This window comes from Poromitra crassiceps (genome assembly GCF_964638095.1).
Source record: "Poromitra crassiceps genome assembly, chromosome: 30".
NCBI classification, from domain to species: Eukaryota; Metazoa; Chordata; class Actinopteri; order Beryciformes; family Melamphaidae; genus Poromitra; species Poromitra crassiceps.
The window spans coordinates 8,988,479-9,012,161 of record NC_139652.1 but is presented as its reverse complement, the minus strand read 5'-3'; the positions used below and the strand labels follow the sequence as shown (position 1 = coordinate 9,012,161).

General features: G+C 44.8%; 1 protein-coding gene across 1 annotated transcript in view; it reads right to left on the bottom strand.

The window, feature by feature from the left end:
• Window positions 1–976: 976 nt before the first annotated feature.
• The window catches only part of ptpn9a (protein tyrosine phosphatase non-receptor type 9a), a 38,096-nt gene continuing 15,389 nt past the window's right edge, over window positions 977–23,683 (bottom strand). The window contains exons 3-13 of the mRNA XM_083662913.1: window positions 20,711–20,800; window positions 14,590–14,714; window positions 14,056–14,161; window positions 11,708–11,818; window positions 10,429–10,745; window positions 8,929–9,016; window positions 7,473–7,542; window positions 6,770–6,848; window positions 5,861–6,011; window positions 3,057–3,264; window positions 977–2,718 (exon numbers count right to left, since the gene is read on the bottom strand). Of these exons, the coding sequence (XP_083519039.1) occupies window positions 2,528–2,718; window positions 3,057–3,264; window positions 5,861–6,011; window positions 6,770–6,848; window positions 7,473–7,542; window positions 8,929–9,016; window positions 10,429–10,745; window positions 11,708–11,818; window positions 14,056–14,161; window positions 14,590–14,714; window positions 20,711–20,800 (1,536 nt within the window). The 3' untranslated portion in view covers window positions 977–2,527. The remainder of the gene's footprint in view (window positions 2,719–3,056; window positions 3,265–5,860; window positions 6,012–6,769; window positions 6,849–7,472; window positions 7,543–8,928; window positions 9,017–10,428; window positions 10,746–11,707; window positions 11,819–14,055; window positions 14,162–14,589; window positions 14,715–20,710; window positions 20,801–23,683) is intronic.

The following is a 23,683-nucleotide window of genomic DNA, read 5'->3' as shown; positions in this document are numbered from 1 at the left end:
AAATAGGGAGACTCCCACGAAAATCAGGAGTGTTGGCAGGTATAATCTCCAATGTGTGGCCCTTCGCTTACTTGATGCAAGTCAGTATGGCCCTCAGGAAAAAAAACGTTGCCCACCCTTGCCATAGAACATTTCACTCTGACCAAAACTTAAAAAAATACATTGAAAAAATATTTGTCTTTAAATCCGATTTTTTTTTTAAACATTTTGGTCCGAGTGAAATGTTATGTGGTCTCTCTTGTTTCAAAATATATCTGAACCGTTTGGTTTGAACAAGTGCAACTATTTTTACAAGCATTTTTACGAAATGTCGATGGGAAAATAAATGGCGCACGAAAATCTCTGGTACAGTGCTGACGCAGGAAGTAGGCCGTCACTTTGCCTCTCTATAGGTTTACTATGAAGTTTGTATCGTCATTCCACTTCATCGCCATTAGTGACTCGTCTCAGAGCACGTCGGGAATGCTTCTTTCAAAGTGCTAAAACATGACTTGTGTAAAGTAAAAAAAGAAAAAGAGAACTATTGCACTACTCATGTGAGGTCATGTGACTAATGGCACAGCCATTGCAGCATGGACCGCTCAACAGGTATGGGACGTGTGTCTGTGTGTGTGTCTCTGTCAGTGTGTGTGTGTGTATGGGTGGGGGGGAGTGGGGTGGGTAGCAATACAATTCCCAGAATCCCACTGAAGCGTAATGGCACTGCTAGTGAGCAGAAGCAGCAGCCAGGACCACTGGTCTGTGTTCTGTGCTGCAACAAAGCCAGGACATCTCAACATTGTTTTAGTGGATGAGATGGAAGGCCTGGGGTGTCAGTGGATGTAGTTTGGTTAGTCGACGAGATGGAAGGCAGTTAAAGGTGAGAGCAGAAAATAAAAAAAGATACAATGATGTGTTGTGCGAGCTCAAAGGAATACACCAACTTCTTTGATCAACTTATGAGGGTAAAAAAAAAAGAAAAGAAAGTAAGCCCAGTGACAGTTTCACCTCTTTGTGTTCAGTATTGGCTACGGCACTTTATGAGATGATGCAAAGCTAGCTCGTACCATCCACGGCTAAACATCCACCATGTGCTAAAGCGTCGGCATGCGCTGTAGTGAACTAAATAAACACTGGACACACAAGAGTGTGAGAGCTACCAGTGCTGTTGGTGCATGGCGGGTTGGTGACCAATCTCCCTATTTGGAGAAAAGTCGGCGCCCCGTCTTTTTTAATGCCTCCGCCGGCATTATGGTCTCGGGTTGTCCGTCCGTCCGTCTGACGTTCGTTAACACGATATCTCCGGAACGCCTTGACGGAATTTCATGTAATTTGCCACAAACGTCGACTTGGACTCAAGGATGAACTGATTAGATTTTGGTGGTCAAAGTTCAAGGTCACTGTGACCTCGCAAACGCCATTTCCAAGCTTGTTAACGCGATATCTCAGGAACGCCTCGACGGAATTTCTTCCAATTTGGCTCAAACGTCGACTTGGACTCAAGGAGGAACCGATTAGATTTTGGTGGTCCAAGGTCAAAGGTCACTGTGACCTCACGAACGCCATTTTCTAGCGGTTTAACACGTTCTCTCCGGAACGCCTTGACGGAATTTCTTCATATTTTGCTCAAACATCTGGACAGACATGGATGTCGACTGCTCACTTGTTGGCGGAGGCATATATCCGTGGTCGTTCTAGTTTTTCCTTCTCTTTTTTAAGGAACAGATCACACCAGAAAGAAAAGTCAAGTCATTTACGCACCAGTTTCAGTTGAAACTGCATTGAAGTTCATACAACCAAAACACACAGTGACTTCGCCTCTGTGGTTCCATCTCAGCCTTCTCCCGAACCATTCGACTTAACAGATTTTTAAAGAATACATTTGAAAGAATATGATTTCTCCAGCCAACTCCTGCAGCACAATCCAACTGTTTCGTAGCCAAACCACTGCACTGTGGGTTCGAAAATCCAATATCTACCTCATTATCTCCTACACCTTCTACACATGAGCCGAGCATCGTCAGTGAGGGAAATATGTAGATGAGGTGTGATGGTTCAGCTACAAAACACTTGGGATTCTCCTGCATGAGATGTTCGCGGGCTAATTCGGTGTGCGTGTGAATTTCGACATGACTGAGTTTAAAGTGGCACATTGATGAATAGACGGGTTAGCGAAAATGACCTCGATCACGTCATCCAACGTACCCGACCACAGAACGGAAAACTGCAAAAAGACAAAAGCAGTTGGTCCACTCTACCACAACACAAGTAACTGTTTTCCGAGAAACGTTCATCAGAGACAAAAATGCCACATTGTTGGCAGGCAGAATGTAATCACATTGATGCATCTTAATGTCAGTACTCGAGCATTGTCTTGTCACCGTCTTGTCTTGGGCTGGCTTGCCAGAGAGGGATGACCTAGTTTCCAAAGAAGACTTCCGTGAAGGAACTTTTCCCGGGGCTCACTAGGGGGGGCTTGGGGTTAACTTAACGGATTGACTGCAGAAATCTCAGGGCTCGTGGACTGGCTAAAAGCAAGGGCAGAAGCTCACTGATTGGCTGGGAGGAGACCTTGCCTTTGGGCGTGCTCCAAAATGGCGTTGTGGCAGAAGTAGTACTGGTCCGGGGTCTGGATGCTGAAGGCTCTCTGTGTTCTCATGCGCCGCACCGTCTGGCATACGTTTAGAGAGCCTACATCCTGTAGCTGGGACAGACAGATGTCCAGGGCGCAGAAGGTACCTGGAAACACAGTTAGTAGTAGCATTAAGTGGACTGATTCTGGGAAAACAAAGCTAATGTTGCTACCGTCTTGGAAAAACTATGTAACTACAACTTTCTTCTTCATATTTGAGCTGAAAGTTTACATTGTGACATCTATTCGTTTGAGTGAGTTTCATGACCCTTGGGCCCAAGTTGAGACCATGAACTGTAGGTTGAGACATGTAAAAAAAACAATATATTTTCAAAAACACATCAGTATGAAAAATGTGTGTGTCAATCCTTGAAAACATCTCACATCAGCCATATGATGAAACATTACAATACCGATAATGATCAGCATCATCTCAGGATCTCACCTGTTCTCCCAATGCCCGCGCTGCAGTGGACCACCATGGGGGGTCCCATAGGGTGGCCTGTCCACTGAGGTCCCAAAGCCTTCACCACTTTCTTCTGCTGTCTCTTCACGGCTGCCAGGAAGTCGATGAGAGTCACTGCGGATGTGGGAACGCCGTAGTCCGGCCAGCTGAGGTACTGGAAGTGACTCACTTGTCTCTGTTCGCAGGTCTGATCGGGGGGGAATCAGAAAGGTTCAGTTTATTAAGATAACCGTCTGTCTGAAAAAGATATACTGTATATACATACATGCTGAGGAAAATTAATGATGCATATGAAGACTTCATTGATCCCATCAGGCTGATCTTTCTCAGCAGGAGGCTCGGCATCACAACAGTTGGGCAGATTTTTAGAGAAAATAATATGTTACCAATTCAACTTAATTTCAACTTAAAAATCAATTCAGCCTTACTGACTTTTTCTTTTTAACATAATGCACAATTATCTTCTGTTAAAAATAAGAAGGGAGCCATGCCTGCCCCTTGTTCGGAGAGTGGGACCAGATTTGTTTCCCTTCTGATTCTGCCCCGGTCGCTGCTCCACCCTCGATCTGGGGAGAGCCGTAGACTAGCACCATGCTCCCTCCGAAACATGTGCAGTTGACAGCCGCTTATTTTCACCGGACAGTGGGAAGCTTCACCGGCACCGGCAGGACGTAGCACGTGGGAGGATCATGCTGTTCCCACCAGTCCCCTTCCGCCCCAAACAGGCGCCCCGACCGACCAGAGGGAGGCGCTAGTGCAGTGACCAGGACACATACCCTCAATCCGGCTTCTCACCCGCAGACACAGCCAATTGTGCCTGTATGGACGCCCGACCAAGCCGGAGGTAACACGGGGGTGCAAACCTGTGGCCCTCATATTGGTAGGCAGGAAATCTACCGCTACACTACCCGGATGCCGTGGAACCAGCTTTTTAAGAAAACAACTTTGTCAAAAGTAGGGTTTCTCCCTCTATAGCAACAGTTTGTCGACCGGAGGTTGCATCAACAATTGTATATTTTTGAGCCGAGTATGTATGTTTTCAGCCGTCAGTGAGAGAAATCACTCTGATTGGCTGGTCAGCTGGTTACGCGAATCAGTGCATGAGAAGAGAGGGCACACACAAACCGCACAAGCCCCATGAGCCTGTCACTGTATGATATCAGTAGTGTGTTAGTGGTGAGCAGGTTAGTGTGTACTGTAGTGTGAAATGGTCTCTGCTTTGTTTCATGTATGCATCATAACAATGGCTTGTATATCCGCTCGGGGTGTCGCCTCACGATACACTCGATATATTGTGACATCCCTAATATCCGCAGTACTAGCGGTCTTCATGGGTCCAAAATGATGGACCCGGACCCTAATGGACCCCGGAAACTTGTGCCCGGACCCGAGTGGACCTGTCTACTATTAGAAAGCAGAGACCCGGACCCGTACAGAACGATAAATGTCGGACCCGGCCCCCGGGCTGGAGCCACTTTTCTTTTGAATGGACCCGAGACCCGGCCGGGTCCGGGTCCGGGTCGAGTCCTCGGGCATACCCGAAGACCTCTAATCCACAGTCCTAGGTCTCATGCAGGCGCAGAACATATGTGCTAGTTGACTGTCGGCTGTAGTCTTTACGGGCTGTTTAAGTGCAACCTTTTGGCCCCGGCACAGACGACGCAACAGTGTGCCTTCGTTGCCACTATTTTCCTGAGCGTTTGGTGTGTCTGGACCCTAATATCCAAGTTGAATTTGACAACTTATTCAAAACCTTCTGGGCGCACACTTCCCAGGGCTCTGTACCACGAATGTTGTATAAGAAGATCCAGGATCTGTCCCTTGATCTGGTTTGTCTAAACCAGATCAGCTCGATTGTAGTTAACTTGTACTATGAACGTCGATTGCCACTCGTTAACTCGAACCAGGTTTTTCTAATCAAGCTGAGAGCTTGTGCAAAAAATAGCCTATTTTGTGGTCACATATATAGGCTATTGTCAGCAGAGTCGCATATCTCCATATTTCATATAATGATGCTGGAAATATGAAGTTCAATCACATCATACAGGCCAAAAGCAACACAGTTGCAGCTGCAAAATGCAGGAGTAGCCTAGATATGAATCATCTTAATATGGGATCGCCTGTGTGCAGGTGACCCCATATTTAATTGCTTAGATGTAGTAGGCTATTCTAGCATGTAGGCTATGACCATTTCAATTCCAACCCAACGTCAGTCTCAGCTCCGTTGCGCACCGGGCATCGTGCGCTTTGGAGACGTTTATGTAACCTTTTTATGCCGGTTTAGTGATATTTCTCCACTCACTATTCAGCTGCAATCGATCAGCGGGGTCAAACAACGTATAGGCTACTTGAGAGCACAAAAATGAATATATAAAAACATATTCCAAAGTGGTAAGTAGGGCTTAATTAAAATAGCCAACAAGTGCGAGGCTTTAGTCCTTGATTAATTCAACATTACAATTCGTGCTCCTTCCTCGATGGGAAACTCGTCCAGAAAGGGGTTGGCCATTTTTCCAAACTGCTGATTCGATTGGTTCGTGGGCGGTGTATTTAAGGTCTAATCTTATCCTTGCAACTTAACCTGCTGCGGACCAGGTTAAGTGTGAAGCATAAGTTGCTATGGAAATATATGTCGGTAAGAAGTTAACTTGCTTTGTAGTACGGCTAAACCAGGTTTAAACCCAAACTTATCAGGATCAACCTAAATCTTGCTTTGTAGTACAGGCCTCAGGTGTGCACTCTCAGGTGAGGTTTGTATACATGTGGCGGCCGGTGGCTTGTACCTCAGTGTTGTGCAGTTCCAGGGTGGTATGATTGTAGTGGGAGTGATGGTCCACCCTCTGGTTCACCACTGCCATATGGCTGTAGACCTCCTGACCTCCTTCCTCCAGAGGCCAATACTGTCCACACTTCTTCCGCCCGCCCTCGTCTGTCCTGAAAAACACAGACGCACACGATACACTACCAGTCCAAAGTTGAGAAACACCACCTTTTCTATCTTGACTATTTTCTACATACTGGACTAATAGTGAAGATATCACAACTATGAAATGGCACAAACGGAATAATCCAGTGATTTAAAAAAAAGGCGTTAAGCTAGAGCCCATTAAAATTAATGTGGGCCAGACAGAGCCAGGGGAGTAAAATGCCAATTTTCAAACAGCCTTTATTTTGACTGAAAAGTTTTGTGACTGCATCTTGCTTGCTCAGTTTTGATGCGATCGCGTTGACAAAAACTGTCCACAGAGACAGACAGACATGTAAACACCTGGCAAAGTACTCAAAAGCGCTTCTGTGGTAGTTGCACGCACACACACACACACACACACACACACACACACACACACACACACACACACACACACACACACACACACACACACACACACACACACACACACACACACACACAAACAAAACAAAACAAACCAGCCCCGCTGTCACAGCTGCTAATTAATCCCAGCCAAGGGGTGCGATGTGATGCGATAATACTTAGTTTTTTGATCATACTTTATTGTCAGAACACGTCTGAAAAGTGTCTTGCATCACAGCAGGTATCCTGAAAGGAGCCACCCTTTGATTTGATGGAAAGGCTTTGGAAAGAAATTCATACAGGGGACACTGATAAAAAAAAAATTATAATTGATTTTTTACTTTGACCATTTTCCGATTTAAGATTCAACTTAAGTTACCTGGTTGTCATGACGATAACGAGCACATTTTGTTCCCAGACCATTCTCCAGAAATCGCCATAGGTCTTTTCCAGTGGACCTAGACAGTGCAGCGTGGGATGGAGAGCAAAGTGCAATTATTGTTTTCAGTCAATGATCTAATAATGCATTTCTCTGTCCTGTAGTGCTTTTTCTTTTTTCTCTGTCCTCGTTATGTTATGTTTAAATTAAAATGGCAAATACAAAATTCAAATATCAAAAATAATGCATTTCTCAGTGCTAGTGATATCTTTGTTTACAATATTTATGACTTCATTCAAGATATCATCTCAGCAACCTAATAAAGAAACTTTTTTAGAAGAGATGCATCTATAAAACTGTAATGAATGCAATGTCCAATTTCTATTCTGTGTATTGGTAAGCCAACAAGTGCAAAATTACCCTTTACTAAAGACAAAACGCAGAGAATATGTAGTAAAACAAAATGTATTACATTTTTGACTGCAAATTCATCATCAACCATTCATTTTAGAGGTGTAAAATAATGTTAGTGCCTATAATCTCACAATCTAAACAACTTTTACGTGAATTTGACTAATCAAGAGATCCTAAGGTATCTCTTTTCAGTAACACTAATTGCTCTTTTGTGTTCACATGACTTCAGTCATATGTATTCTATAACTTCCAAACCTTGATAAGGATGATAAGAGTTGCGTTGTTCTACCTTGAGTACCGATGTATGCGTTCTTCTGTTTGTAGCCATCCATGAAGCTGGCGTTGATGTAGTCTGATCTCTGTGGGAGCAACACAGCTCGGTCACAAAGAGAAACAAAGCTTCTGCAACAGCAACAAGGTATCAATGTCAGCTCAATAAAACACTGGAAACTGAGAAACGTTTCATCAAAAGCTTGAGTGCTGCCGTAAGATGGATCCGATGATAGAGCTCATTGTCTGGGTGTGAGTGGAGTGAGTTATGAGCAGTGTGGGGCAAGTTACTTTCAAAATGTAATATACTACATATTACTAGTTACTTTCATTTGAAAGTAATAAGTTACTTTACAATATTACTGTCTGTGTAGAGAGTAATTAATTCATTACTTATTGCACTACTTTTGCATTACTTTCACGAAAAATAACTGCAGTAGCAGAATGACATCGCCGCCCCGGAACCATCCCCGAAAAATAATTTCAACCGTCTTGAAGTCGGTGTAAACCATCCAAAATTCTAAATGCTATCGTTCTCCTTTGTTATTGTCATCTATAGTGGTTATTTGCATAAAAACATACAATTTGATTAGGATATGATTGTATCTTTACTTAAATGTGCTTTGATTAAAAAAAAAAAAACTCAATTTGTAACTTGAGTTACTTGACAAAGTAACTGGTGTAATATTACTGAAATCCTATTGTAATAAGTGATATTACTGAGTTACTGCTAAAAGTAATATACGGTACATGTAATTTGTTACTGTTGTTACTGAGGCTGTATCTGGTGTATACTCTGAAGCTTGGTAGGTTTCTGGCCAGTTGAGGGTGACCAATACCCAAAGTAGTCGTCTCTCTATGAACAATCTGGGACTAATAAGACTCTGGGACAGACGGCTGTTTTTTCGGGGTTTCCGGTGTAGAGCGGCTGTTCGCGCCAAGACTCCCACCTCCGTGCGCCGCGGTCATCGTTTTACAATCCGATTAACGCGAGAATGGAGTTGATCGATCGATACTTTCTGTAGGTCTTTTAGGTCCGGACGACATTTCGGCTAATCTCTATTCACCTTATACAGCCCCGCCCACTTGACCCATTGTATCACGACTTCCTGTTCAAAACGCCGGCTGTTTTACCTGCTCAGACTAGTCTGACTCACCTGGTCAAACCTAGTCTGACTCACATTATGAGTCAGACTAGGTTTACGAGTCACAGGAAGTGTCAATACAATCGGAACTTCAGATTGTATTTACACTTCCTGTTAGTCTCTCAAGCCAGAGGGTCTCTTCTGCATAAGGTGAATATAAACGACGATGTCCGGTCTACACCGGAAACCTAGAAATATCGACCGTCTGTCCCCGAGTCTGTCTTATTAGTGGTCAGTCTCGTCACTCAGACTGATAAGAGTCTATCCCAGATTGTAGTATGGATGACACCTGTAACATGTTTGTCACCGAGGGCTTTGAGGAACACCAACCTCGTTCCTTCTGGCTTTCAAACGAACTCTTGTTTGATCAAGGCACAGGACGTCTCCATAGCGATTCCTCTCCTGATTGTACGCCGCTCTGTAGACAATCAATACAAAGATCACAATTAGTATTGGCAACCAAGTAGCCTATTCCCACCAATACCTGACAATTCGCAAACAAGTTTTCCATTAGCATTTCATTTGGATCTAAATGCATTTAGGCTATATTTAAAATGCTTGAAATGAGCTTCTTACACAAATATAAATAGTAAAGTTGATGTATGCATTTATTTCCAAAGCCTTTGCCTTCCATCAAGGCACTTTAAAGAATCAAAAATATAAGTTCAGTTTTTTGGTCACTGCATAATTCCATTAGTGTTATTTCATAGTTTTGATTGAACATGTCACTAACACGGTACAAAGTATAACATAAAGACAAATGTGGCGTGTCCAAAATGTGACTGGTAGTGTACCTCTGGTTTCTACTGTGCAGGGCAGGCAGCATGTCATTACATGCAAGGTTTCAGTCCTTATTAGATCAATGGCAAAATGGCATTCATTAAGGCAATGGCTAGCATTAACAGCAGCTTGGGAATCTCAGCCCAACATTCAGAGCACATTCAGCTGCTGTAAACTCAGTGCACAGTGGAAGCTGTTATAAACTCACAGTGCACAGTGGAAGTTTCTGTCAACTCACAGTGCACAGTGGAAGTTGCTGTAAACTCACAGTGCACAGTGGAAGCTGCTGTCAACTCACAGTGCACAGTGGAAGCTGCTGTCAACTCACAGTGCACAGTGGAAGCTACTGTAAACTCAGTGCACAGTGGAAGCTACTGTAAACTCACAGTGCACAGTGGAAGTTGCTGTCAACTTACAGTGCACAGTGGAAGCTACTGTCAACTCACAGTGCACAGTGGAAGCTACTATCAACTCACAGTGCACAGTGGAAGCTACTATCAACTTACAGTGCACAGTGGAAGTTGCTGTCAACTCACAGTGCACAGTGGAAGCTACTGTCAACTTACAGTGCACAGTGGAAGTTGCTGTCAACTTACAGTGCACAGTGGAAGCTACTGTCAACTCACAGTGCACAGTGGAAGCTACTATCAACTCACAGTGCACAGTGGAAGTTGCTGTAAACTCACTCACAGTGCACAGTGGAAGCTGCTGTCAACTTACAGTGCACAACGGAAGTTGCTGTCAACTTACAGTGCACAGTGGAAGTTGCTGTCAACTTACAGTGCACAGTGGAAGTTGCTGTCAACTTACAGTGCACAGTGGAAGTTGCTGTAAACTTACAGTGCACAGTGGAAGTTGCTGTAAACTTACAGTGCACAGTGGAAGTTGCTGTCAACTTACAGTGCACAGTGGAAGTTGCTGTCAACTCACAGTGCACAGTGGAAGCTACTGTAAACTCACAGTGCACAGTGGAAGTTGCTGTCAACTCACAGTGCACAGTGGAAGTTGCTGTCAACTCACAGTGCACAGTGGAAGCTGCTGTAAACTCACAGTGCACAGTGGAAGGTTCCGGGCGGCGCTTCTTTGCGGAGCTCCTCGTACTCAAGGTGGACGCCGGAGCGCTGCAGCCTGCCCAGGTGAGCCAGCAGCTCGTGGGGGCGCATGGCCTCGGGGCCCGGCGTGTGAACGGAGGCGTCCTCCAGGGGGATGGCCACCAGCTCGTCCACGGGGTCCACCCGGCCGTTCTGCCCCGCCAGCAGCTGCTGGTTCCAGCTGTGTGCGTCCAGAGGCAGCAGGCCCCCCAGGTGCTGCGGCAGGCAGTCTCTGGGCAGGTGTTGCCGCAGCTCCGCCATTTTCACCATCTGAACCTGGACGGAGAGCGGACACGACCGGGTCGGACGGCGCAGAAGGGACAGAATTAGGTTTTTCGTCTTAGTCATGCTCAATATGGTACTGTTGAATCAGCCTATGTGAGAGTGATGCAAGTCAGTGAATAAGCTCACAAGGATCCAACTGATATATGGGTTACAGAGTTGTATGTAGACGCGGTGGCCAGGGAGCTAGCTCCATCATATCATCAGTGGACCACATGGCTGGCCAATAGGGCTGCCACGATTAGTCGACTAGTCGCGATGACGTCGATTACCAAAATCATCGCCAACATATTTGGTCATCGACGTCATCGCATGTTTTTTGGGAGCTGGGGGGGAAAAAAACTTTTGTTTTGTTCCCCCGAAGCTGCTGGTTCATTAAAAGATGTATTTTTGCGTCAATTATCATCTTAATTGTCTTTATTTTTAGTTAGCACATGCCTAAAACAACCTCAAGCTAAATTTATAAGCTGATGACAGCTAAATCAGAGCGATCGAGTAATTGTGCGATAAGCTGCAATTTATGATCCGATGAGCCGACTAATCGTTAAAATAATCGGTGACTAGTCGATTATCAAAATAATCGTTTGTGGCGGCCCTAGTGGCCAATATTTAATAAAAGGCCAATACTTTAATATGAATGTCTAATCAGCTAGCTCACACAGACACCAAGTGCCAGACATATACAAACATGATGCAAGAGGATGACACGTGGTTAGCCTAGAGAGGGTCCATCCCCTAACCAAAAAGTCACAGGCTCAAGCCATGCAAAAGTCAATGACACTGAAGCCTTTTATAGCTGCTTTCTCAGTGTATGTCACTCCAGATAAATTAAGCTTGTAAGAAAAGATAAAATCATAAAGGTATAAAAGACAATTTTCTCTCATCAAACTCTGGACTCACACACATTCTGAGGGAAGCAACTTCTCCCAGTCAAACATAAGAGTCCTTTCAATTACCCTCTCCCGAAGCTTCTCCTTGAGCAGCAGGCTGAGCAGGTTGTAGGGCACTCGGAACCAGACAGGGGCACCGACGATCAACACCTTCTTCAGCCTGGCAGGGAACGCCCCCTGGTGGATAGACAAACCATTTGTCAAGTGACGTTTTCATTTATTTTTGGGGGTTTTGTTGTGTTTTTTGAAAGCCACTGGTTCAGAGAGTGGTGTGCCTATTGTCTTGGCGTTTGAAGCAAAGGAGGGAAGGTACTCCATCCTTCAAACACTTTGTGTATTCAAACAGTGACTGATAGCATCTTAGCATCTTAGCATGGGTGTGGATCGCCTTCCTTCTCTGAGTAAAATGATCTGTGTTTCTCTGTGTGTCTGTTATATGAGGCGGAACTGACCAAAATACATCGTTATGTATTCATGCATTTCCCCATTTCCCCTTTACATTGTGATCATCAGCGTCCGCATGCATTATTCAACTTGCCTGGGGACAACTCAATTACTCCAGTCAATTTTTGATCAATGTATGCTGATCAATGTATGCTGATCAATGTATGCTGATCAATGGTGCGAAATACATGCCTGTTAGGGGGGGTTGTGGAATTGTATATGGCTGTATTTTGATCACCCTCCCACTCTAGGTCCATTTTGTCAATAGTAGTCGTGACCATATACTGCATATTGTAATCATCAGCTAAGCCTTCTATTCATAGCTTTCAATGGGCGTTACGTGCTGCCGGGAACGCCCACCTGGCGGTCAAAAAACAAACTTGTTCATTCGCTGCCAGCCAAGTCGACTAGTTTCTCATGCAGTGTTTGTTCAGCCGTTTGTACACACGTCTTTGCGGCCAACATTTCCTCAAAGGTAAGCTCAAGTAACGTTACAATAATGATTAAAATACCCCGTTAACGTTACTTGAGCTTACCTTTGAGGAAATGTTGGCCGCAAAGACGTGTGTACTTTGATGGTAGCCATTTGCCCTCCCCAGCGACTGAACCACGTCTAATCGCACAAATCCACAACCTCCTCCTGTCTGAGTTTTCTTTCTCCGACGGCATTCTGTAAAAGCACAAGCCAGGCGTGTCTCCTCGTCGGTTAGTGCAACCGATAGCACAAAAAGGTAATCGGCATTTTGGCTGAACAAACACAGCGTGAGAAACTACCGGTAGTGACTCGGCGGCAGTGGAATGAACAAGTTTTTTTTTGACCGCCAGGTGGGCGTTCCCGGCAGCACGTAACGCCCCTTGAAAGCTATGAATAGACTGTTTCAGCTTAACATAAACATTCTAAATTGCCCCTAACTTACTTCCTGTTGCAGTGTTTGCTAACACAATAACTGACAGGAAATAAACAGGAGTCCAAACAGCAGAATTCCGGTGAAACAGTCTATACAATAAGTCGCATGGCTGCTTACATAATGGTTTACTCAGTGGTCAAATGTATAGAATAGATACGGCACGCCTCTCTTCTAATTAGCAGACAGATGACTTTACAGGATGTACCTCGTCAGGTTCGTTAGTCTCAGGGAGACCAGTCAATTATCAGTCATGTGGAGACGTTAACATCTGCTTTGATGTAAACGAGTACTGCATAGAACACAGGTCTCCCTCAGTGCATCACTGCCTGAATGTTCATGATGTTCCTCTCCAATGATGCGTCGGTAAACCTGTAGTCTACTAATTGATCAGATAGACTCCTGTCTGTCCCTGTGCTCCAATATCAATATCCCCATACAATTATTTGATGCCGACTTGGCCAAATGAGTGTTATTGACTATAAACAATATACTGCACAAATCACTCTAATAACTAGCCCCTCTAAGGGACTGCATGAACTTCAACATGGGCAGAAAGTTCTATCTGTTTGCATCTATCCAATTATTTATCACCGAGTTGTGTTTTCTGTCATCAGATTGCAATCAGATTGTGCTTGACCACTTGAAAGTACAGGTGTAAACGCCCCCAAGACACATTGAAGACGGATTGCAATCTGATCGGCCAAACCACCTCCGGAGGTGGTCAGGGATGCATTGTGTACACAAGTGTAAATGCAATGTGTCCTCTCAATCTGGATACAGCAACTGTATGCGGATTGAGAGGACACCCATTTCTGCCATCAGATTGCAATCTGATCACCCAAAACGCATGTTAACGCCAGGTGTAAATGGAATCAGGCTAATGTGGTCAAGCACTATCTGATTGCAATCTGATGACAGAAAACGCATGTTAACGCCAGGTGTAAATGGCCTCTGAATCTGTATCATGCATGTCATTTACTCAGCCGTTTCCCTTTTTTGGCATTTACCTGAAAATAAACATTTACTGTGCATGTCTGCAAAAAGCTGCCATGCTATTCTAACCTTAAGCAAGTTGAGGATCTTCTTGCTCAGGTCGAGCTCAAAGTTGGTGTAGTTGGAGCCGGCCATGTCATAGATGAACACCAGGCCGTTTCTCTGGGTCTCAAAGCTGTGTGGCAAAAACAGAAGCAAAACTGCTGAGCTGAGGCTTACGCAAGTAGCAACTTAAAATGTTGTATTCTAAAGATAGCTATCCACGATTTGAAGAAAACTGTACAAAATGATGTCTTGTGTGGCTCTGAAACTACGGAATAATATTCATGCCATTAGCTATCTGCAAACATAAAAACAAAATCACCCATTGTCTTGAAAGATGAACTGAAAGTAAGTATTTTTTTCCTGAATCTGTATGTTTGAACAATTAAAAAAGGAAGATATAGTTATAATAGTCAATTTTGGTCCACAGTTTTAGGATTCCCTCAAGGACAACTAAATCATCTGGGAAATCAAACTGGATAATAACATAACATCTCAACAACAATTTTCATCAAAGGTGTTGCTCTTTTCTGCGTCGTCAGATGATCATATTGAGCTGACCTCTCCACCGCCCGGTCCAGGAGGTAGAAGAGGGCCTGCAGCACCACATGGTTGCCCGTCTTGTTGGGGTGATGCAGCTTGGCGGTGTATAAGGCGATGGACGCCCCCGACGGGTCCCGCACACTCTGGGATCAAACCACACAAAACAGATGCAAACCAGAGAGCAAGTTGACAACAGATTTCAACTAGCATAGCACTTTTTCGCTAGCAATGCCATTCTCCTGTACTGAACCATCTGTAGCATGTTTCAGTACTGGGCAAATTCTCCAATATAGATTCCCTTTATACTAATGGGAGGGTGACAAATGCACCAGTACCATAAAGCAGAGGTTCTCAAATGTTTTTCAGCCAAGGACCCCTTACAAGATAGAAAATATATACCGGGGACCCCCTCATTCTGATTTGTGATTTTGGGCTAAGCTTAATTGTTTCCACGGTAACGTGCTTGACTTTTAATTTGATAGGTTTGTTATTAGAATGTAATCCATGAACCATTTAAGATTTAAAGCATAAACTATTTTCGTTGAACTATGAAGATTTTGCAAAAAAAAATATATATTTTTTTTTTTTATTACATTACATTTACATTACGTCATTTAGCAGACGCTTTTGTTTTGTCCAAAGCGACTTACAATATCACAATTTGTCAACAGTACAGAAAACCACTATGAAACACAATCAATGACATCCAAGATATTTTGATAGACTAGCACCATGTAGAAAGTAGTTTGAGAAGGAATAAGTAACATGTAGCATTTTATTTTATTTTATTTTTTCAATTATTATTATTATTATTTATTTATTTTACCTGAAAACTTTTCGCGGACCCCCATTTGAGAACCACTGCCATAAAGGGCCAGGACCAGTACCAGAAAAGGGCTGTCAAAATAATGATGAGGTTCAAGGACATCTCTTTGCATCTACCTGATCTGCAGACATGAAGAGAACAGGCCACTGTGAAGCTGATTCAGGACATGATGCACCAGCCTAACCACCCGCTTCACCACATCCTACCTCCTAGTAAGAAAGAAAGGACTGGCCGTGTTCTGCGCAAAGGCAATCAGTTGTCTTTGCCAAAAACCAGAACAAATAAACTCCACCATCTCTTGTGGCATCAGGCTTTTTAATGGGCTGTAGTTAAGCGTTGATTGTATTTTTGATGTTGGGGTTTGTTTTTAATAATGCATAATGTATGTGTATTCTTTATTGTCAACTCAAACTCATGTGGTGATGCGGTTGGTGCCCATGAGCAAGGCAGTCGGACACAGGGACTGTCCTAATTTAAATTAACCAGAAAAAAATAAAAATAAAACTGAAATACTTTTTTGGTAACACTTTATGTATATTTGTAACATTTCAACAGTTTATTAGTTGACATTCAACATTTCAACTGTTTAACAGTTTATCTAGAGAGTCTATGTGACAACTCATGAACATACCTACATATTACACTAGGTGGCAGGTGTGTGGAACGGGAAGCAAACAGAATCAGTTTGTTGAATCTAAACTACGGTAATAAGCTGTTAAATCTGTACAGACACAGCCAAAGAACATGTCAACTGATAAGCTGTTGAAATGTTAGAAATACTCTACCAACTGTCGGTTGGTGGACTATCCAAATAAAGAGTTACCACTTCTGGTTTTACTTTTCATATTGTAAAGGCTTTGCTTCGTTTGTTTCCTCGTCTGCATCTTGCATACATCTCAACTGAGTTCCTCATTATGATACAAAGAAAGTTTGATCAGTTGATTGATTGATTGAGATGTGCCGTTGACCACCTGGAAGCTTTTATTAGGGGCTGGTTTTAAATTGGCCAAATGGATACGGTGTAAAAATGAAGGGCGAACATTGACCACAGGGGGGCAGTTTGGTTCAGCATGCTGGTTGCTGGCAAGTTGCCAAAAAAGGGGCTGTCAACAATTCAGCAGGAGGCGCATTTCTTGTCATTAGTGACACTGCGTCCGACGGACCAGGGCTTTTCAAAGTCTGTGACTGTGGGCCTCCCCCCCCCCCCCCCCCAGACAAAGCTTGGAAAAAGGAGCCCTCCCCCTCGCTCAAATCCTAGATGCCTATGGAGTCATGCTTGTTATTTAATCCCATACAGACTCAACAATTGAGTCAAGATAGCCTGATATTGCTGTTACATACATAAAAAGATCTGTCTGAAGGCATTTATTAGTTTCTGACTGCCGGGAAAGTAGGCAAAAACTCAAATTCCCAAAAACTACTTTATATCTGAACTTTAACCAAATCACACACATTTAGGCTATTCTATGATCTTCCTCTAAGGAGTAATTTCACTTCACTGAGCCTCCCCTGAAACTGCCTAGAGCCCCCCCCCCCCCCCCCCCCCCCGGGGAGGCCCGCCTCCCACTTTGAAAACCCCTGCTGCAACAGGCCGTTTCTTTCCCTGAGAAGAGAAGAGACAGAGAAGACGGCTTCCGTCCCAAAACGTGATCTGCGCTCTCTCTCAGGAGAACCGCCGGCTCTTCACCTAAATCCAGCCGCTGAGCCCGAGGAGGAGACTCCGACCGGAACCGTCCTTTGTAAGCAAATAAGCCCTGCGCTGGGTTCTGCGCTGGGTTCTGTGGCACGGGGGCTAAAAATACCTCCAACAGGATGTGGAGCCTGCTGCTGAGGCAGGACAAGTCCCACGTCAGAACAAGAGGATGTGTCCAATCAATGCCACCGTGCGTGTCAACCGAGGAGGAAGAAGGGAGGCAGCGGAGAGAGAGAGAGAGAGGGAATGAGTGTGTGTGTGAGAGAGAGAGAGAGAGAGAGAGAGAGAGAGAGAGAGAGAGAGAGAGAGACAGAGAGAGAGAGAGAGACAGAGAGAGTGTGTGTGTGTTGGAGGAGGGGCAACTTTCATGGCTGTAATCTGGCTGCTGACAAAAAGCTAATTTGATCTGGCAAGGGGAGCTCCCCTGGTTTAAGGGTCAATCGATGGAATCGATGTGTCACATGACTTGTGTGCTCCCGGAGGAACGCACACTCCTCGTGTAAAGAACTCACATTCCTGTACACACTGTGTGTGTGAGATCCTAAAACTCCTCCAACAGTGTTTCTCTTTGGCTCAGAGGTTACTCATGTTGAAGAGGTAGAAGAAGCACAAATGGCCAAAGCCCTATGACCACACGTGTGTGTATGCTCAGTCCAGGTCTGAATAATGTCATCATCTAGAATAGAAGCAAGTTCACCTATTCATAGCTTTCAAGGGGGGTTACGTGCTGCCGGGAACGCCCACCTGGCGGTCAAAAAAAAACTTGTTCATTCCGCTGGCAGCCGAGTCGACTAGTTTCTCACGCTGTGTTTGTTCAGCCGTTTGTACACGTCTTTGCGGCCAACATTTCATCAAAGGTAAGCTCAAGTAACGTTACAATAATGATTAAAATACCCCGTTAACGTTACTTGAGCTTACCTTTGATGAAATGTTGGCCGCAAAAACGTGTGTACTTTGATGGTAGAAAAAAAGCCATTTGCCCTCCCCAGCGACTGAACCACGTCTAATCGCACAAATCCACAACCTCCTCCTGTCTGAGTTTTCTTTCTCCGACGGGATTCTGTAAAAGCACAAGCCAGGCGTGTCTCCTCGTCGGTTTAGTGCAACCGATAGCACAACAGGTATCCGGCATTTTGGCTGAACAAACACAGCGTGAGAAACTAGTCGAGGCGGCCAGCGGAATGAACAAGTTTTTTTTTTGACCGTCAGGTGGGCGTTCCCGGCAGCACGTAACGCCCCTTGAAAGCTATGAATAGCCCCCCCAGCCTTCTATCAGAAAAGACAGCTGTCCTGAAAGCCTTATCCACAGTATACTCTATGCCAGGGATGGGCTATGTTTTTATGATAGAGAGGGCCACAAAAAAATGTCCTCGCTACCAGAGGGCCAGATTGTGACCGTGCACTTCCACCAGTACCTACTGTAACACCATCACTCCCAATTATAGCTACTAATTTGATGAAAAGGACTGGTAATCCAAGTTTATTATACCAACATTTATATTTTTCATATTCAAATTGAGTAATTCTTCCATTCAGATGACACCAGAAACTTTGCTCTAGCTTTAAAACAGCCCGCTACAGCAATTTGATGGGGTACATCACCCAAATATGTCATATTAATCAGATTTGGTAATGTTGCATGTGCAATGTGCATCCTATATAGTTTGTTACAATAGCGTTAGCTCAAATGCTAACTGACAAAAACTGGTCATGATATGGGACAAGGGTTTGGGACATGGGACTGTCCTGCTGTGGTGGTCTATAAACATCATAATCTGCATTAAGTACAGTGGAAAAGTCTTCTTCTTTCTTCTTTTTTAAGGTTTATTGGCGGTTGGCAAACAACGAATTGGTGCATCACCACCACCAACTGGTATGGAGTGTGGATCAGAATCTTAGTGGAAAAGTCAAATTTGATGTCATGATACTATGGAGTGATTCACATTCTATAACAGGGATGGGCAACCATGTGTCATCGTGCAGCGAGTGATTTCAGCGATTACCAGAGAGGAGGGAGTGATCAGTCAAATCACCTGGGGTAGTCTAGAGCAGTGTTTCCCAACCTTTTTTGTGTTATGTACCCCTTGAGCTGTTTTACCAGGCCAATAGTACCCCTCACTCATGCGTGTCGATAATTCTCCTAAATTTGTTATATTAAACTTATATTACACTTTTAGATGACCTCTCTAACACATCTCATTATTAAGATAATTTTAATGACTCATCTTTAATACAATTCTGACAGTTTTCAATTGGAAAAAGTAATCAGTTTTTACCATTTTGGAAATACATTGTAATCCCCAATCTTTTCAAGTACCCCCTGCAAGCTGCTGAAGTACCCCTAGGGGTACACGTACCCCTAGGGGTACACGTACCCCTGGTTGGGAATCAGTGGTCTAGAGGGTGATCAGTCAAATCACCTGGGGTAGTCTAGAGGGTGATCAGTCAAATCACCTGGGGTAGTCTAGAGGGTGATCAGTCAAATCACTTGGGGTAGTCTAGAGAGGATGATCAGTCAAATCACCTGGGGTAGTCTAGAGAGGGTGATCAGTCAAATCACCTGGGGTAGTCTAGAGAGGGTGATCAGTCAAATCACCTGGGGTAGTCTAGAGAGGATGATCAGTCAAATCACCTGGGGTAGTCTAGAGAGGGTGATCAGTCAAATCACCTGGGGTAGTCTAGAGGGTGATCAGTCAAATCACCTGGGGTAGTCTAGAGAGGATGATCAGTCAAATCACCTGGGGTAGTCTAGAGGGTGATCAGTCAAATCACCTGGGGTAGTCTAGAGAGGATGATCAGTCAAATCACCTGGGGTAGTCTAGAGAGGATGATCAGTCAAATCACCTGGGGTAGTCTAGAGAGGGTGATCAGTCAAATCACCTGGGGTAGTCTAGAGAGGGTGATCAGTCAAATCACCTGGAGTAGTCTAGAGAGGATGATCAGTCAAATCACCTGGGGTAGTCTAGAGAGGGTGATCAGTCAAATCACCTGGGGTAGTCTAGAGAGGGTGATCAGTCAAATCACCTGGGGTAGTCTAGAGGGTGATCAGTCAAATCACCCGGGGTAGTCTAGAGAGGGTGATCAGTCAAATCACCTGGGGTAGTCTAGAGGGTGATCAGTCAAATCACCTGGGGTAGTCTAGAGGGTGATCAGTCAAATCACCTGGGGTAGTCTAGAGGGTGATCAGTCAAATCACCTGGGGTAGTCTAGAGGGTGATCAGTCAAATCACCTGGGGTAGTCTAGAGAGGATGATCAGTCAAATCACCTGGGATAGTCTAGAGAGGGTGATCAGTCAAATCACCTGGGGTAGTCTAGAGGGTGATCAGTCAAATCACCTGGGGTAGTCTAGAGAGGGTGATCAGTCAAATCACCTGGGGTAGTCTTCAGAGAGGAGGTAGTCTTTGGAATGGTTGGAATGAAGACCTGCAGACTCTTGGCCCTCCATGACACAGGGTTGCCCAAATCTGTTCTATAAAACGTGACGTCAAATTGGAATTTTCAACTTGCGGTTTGACAAATATGGAAGGGCTTGTATAGGCACACAAGCATGTGTACACACACACACACACACACACACACACACACACGCACACACACACACACACACACACACACTTACCAACACAGTGAACTTGCCGCTGAGTAGCTCTGAGCGGAGAGGCTCCTCCTGTGGCTGCAGTCTGACGATGCCTTCTTTCAGACGTGTTTCCTGAGGAAAACACAGCACAGCAGGTGGAGTCAGCCAGGCCACGAGGGAACTCAAAACAGGCCGTCACGTTCAGCTCAACTCCTGTCTGTGAGCACCATTATCACATCCCCCGAGCCATCCTGCTGTCTGATGCCCCTCTGTGACATCACATACCCTGATAGAGCCATCCTGCTGTCTGATGCCCCTCTGTGACATCACATACCCTGATAGAGCCATCCTGCTGTCTGATGCCCCTCTGTGACATCACATACCCTGATAGAGCCATCCTGCTGTCTGAAGCCCCTCTGTGACATCACATACCCTGATAGAGCCATCCTGCTGTCTGATGCCCCTCTGTGACATCACATACCCTGATAGAGCCATCCTGCTGTCTGATGCCCCTCTGTGACATCACATACCCTGATAGAGCCATCCTGCTGTCTGATGCCCCTCTGTGACATCACATACCTCAAGCCATCCTGCTGTCTGATGCCCCTCTGTGACATCACATACCTCGAGCCATCCTGCTGTCTGATGCCCCTCTGTGACATCACATACCCTGATAGAGCCATCCTGCTGTCTGATGCCCCTCTGTGACATCACATACCTCGAGCCATCCTGCTGTCTGATGCCCCTCTGTGACATCACATACCCTGATAGAGCCATCCTGCTGTCTGATGCCCCTCTGTGACATCACATACCCTGAGCCATCCTGCTGTCTGATGTCCCTCTGTGACATCACATACCCTGATAGAGCCATCCTGCTGTCTGATGCCCCTCTGTGACATCACATACCCTGATAGAGCCATCCTGCTGTCTGATGCCCCTCTGTGACATCACATACCCTGATAGAGCCATCCTGCTGTCTGATGCCCCTCTGTGACATCACATACCCTGATAGAGCCATCCTGCTGTCTGATGCCCCTCTGTGACATCGCATACCCTGATAGAGCCATCCTGCTGTCTGATGCCCCTCTGTGACATCACATACCCTGATAGAGCCATCCTGCTGTCTGATGCCCCTCTGTGACATCACATACCCTGATAGAGCCATCCTGCTGTCTGATGCCCCTCTGTGACATCACATACCTCGAGCCATCCTGCTGTCTGATGCCCCTCTGTGACATCACATACCCTGATAGAGCCATCCTGCTGTCTGATGCCCCTCTGTGACATCACATACCCTGATAGAGCCATCCTGCTGTCTGATGCCCCTCTGTGACATCACATACCATGATAGAGCCATCCTGCTGTCTGGTGCCCCTCTGTGACATCACATACCCTGATAGAGCCATCCTGCTGTCTGATGCCCCTCTGTGACATCACATACCCTGATAGAGCCATCCTGCTGTCTGATGCCCCTCTGTGACATCACATACCCCAAGCCATCCTGCTGTCTGATGCCCCTCTGTGACATCACATACCATGATAGAGCCATCCTGCTGTCTGGTGCCCCTCTGTGACATCACATACCCTGATAGAGCCATCCTGCTGTCTGGTGCCCCTCTGTGACATCACATACCCCAAGCCATCCTGCTGTCTGATGCCCCTCTGTGACATCACATACCCTGATAGAGCCATCCTGCTGTCTGATGCCCCTCTGTGACATCACATACCCTGATAGAGCCATCCTGCTGTCTGATGCCCCTCTGTGACATCACATACCCTGATAGAGCCATCCTGCTGTCTGATGCCCCTCTGTGACATCACATACCCTGATAGAGCCATCCTGCTGTCTGATGCCCCTCTGTGACATCACATACCCCGGCCTTCCGAATCCCAAGGTTTCCTGGCAGTTTATCCTTGTTCTCACTGGAGGGTCTAAAGTTGGGAATGTGTTGTTTTCATTTAACATGGCCATTGTGAAGGACTTTGAGTTACTGTTATTAGGGCTATACAAATAAACCTAACTTGACAATTACTTTCCCCTAGTTTTACTTTCACATTGTCAAAAAAAAATACTTTTATGACTATGCTTTTATGACTGTCGTATTTCTGTTTTATTAGTGTACTAGTGGGAGACAGAAACAAATGGGAGAGTGAACAAAATGCAGAAAATGTCATTAAGCAGTTTAAAAATGTTTTAGCCGGCTCAATTATGAGGGCACCTCTAAAAAAAGAAACTTAACACACTACAAAACTTTCTTTACAACCTGTAACTGGCAGCTGAAATTGCACGACTAAAACAAAGCCAAACCTTCGACAAGACAAGCCATGACAATAGGACCAAGACATGCAAGAACGCACTGCAATATATATACAGTATATATATATATAATGGTTTATCTAAGTTAGGGGTGGCCAAACTACAGCCCGCGGGCCAACTGCGGCCCGCTGCCTGTTTTTAAGTGGCCCGCCATGAATTTAGAAAACAAAATTGTTTTTGCTAAAAACTTTTTTCCGTTTTTCTGTGTTAAAGTTTAAAACGGAAAACGAAAACGAAAAAACTGATTCCCCCCCATTTCGTTTTTTCAATTTAAAACCATTGAAAATGGGTTATACTCGAGTACCCTGACCTGGTCTATTTCTTAAAAAAAAAAAAAAATGATGAATGAATGTTTAATACTAATGTTATGTTAAATTATCTCTGTCTTAACCTGTTTGGCACAGGAAAAGAAAATTTGAAAACATACAGAAATACCCATTGTAATAGGTGAGCACAGGGTTTTCTGGTAAAAAAAAATTGCCGCGAAAACTGCCGCGCTTAATATTGTTTGGCCCGCGACTCCTTATATTCTTCTGTATGCGGCCCACAACCAAAAGAGTTTGGCCACCCCTGATCTAAGTGCTATGTTTCATGTTTCAGAAATACAGTCCTAGTTGTCTCACTGGAAGTTCTGCCCTGGACCTGAAGAAGTGAAATGAAGTGTGGCGGTGCAGAGAGGAGACTAATCCTTCTCAAAG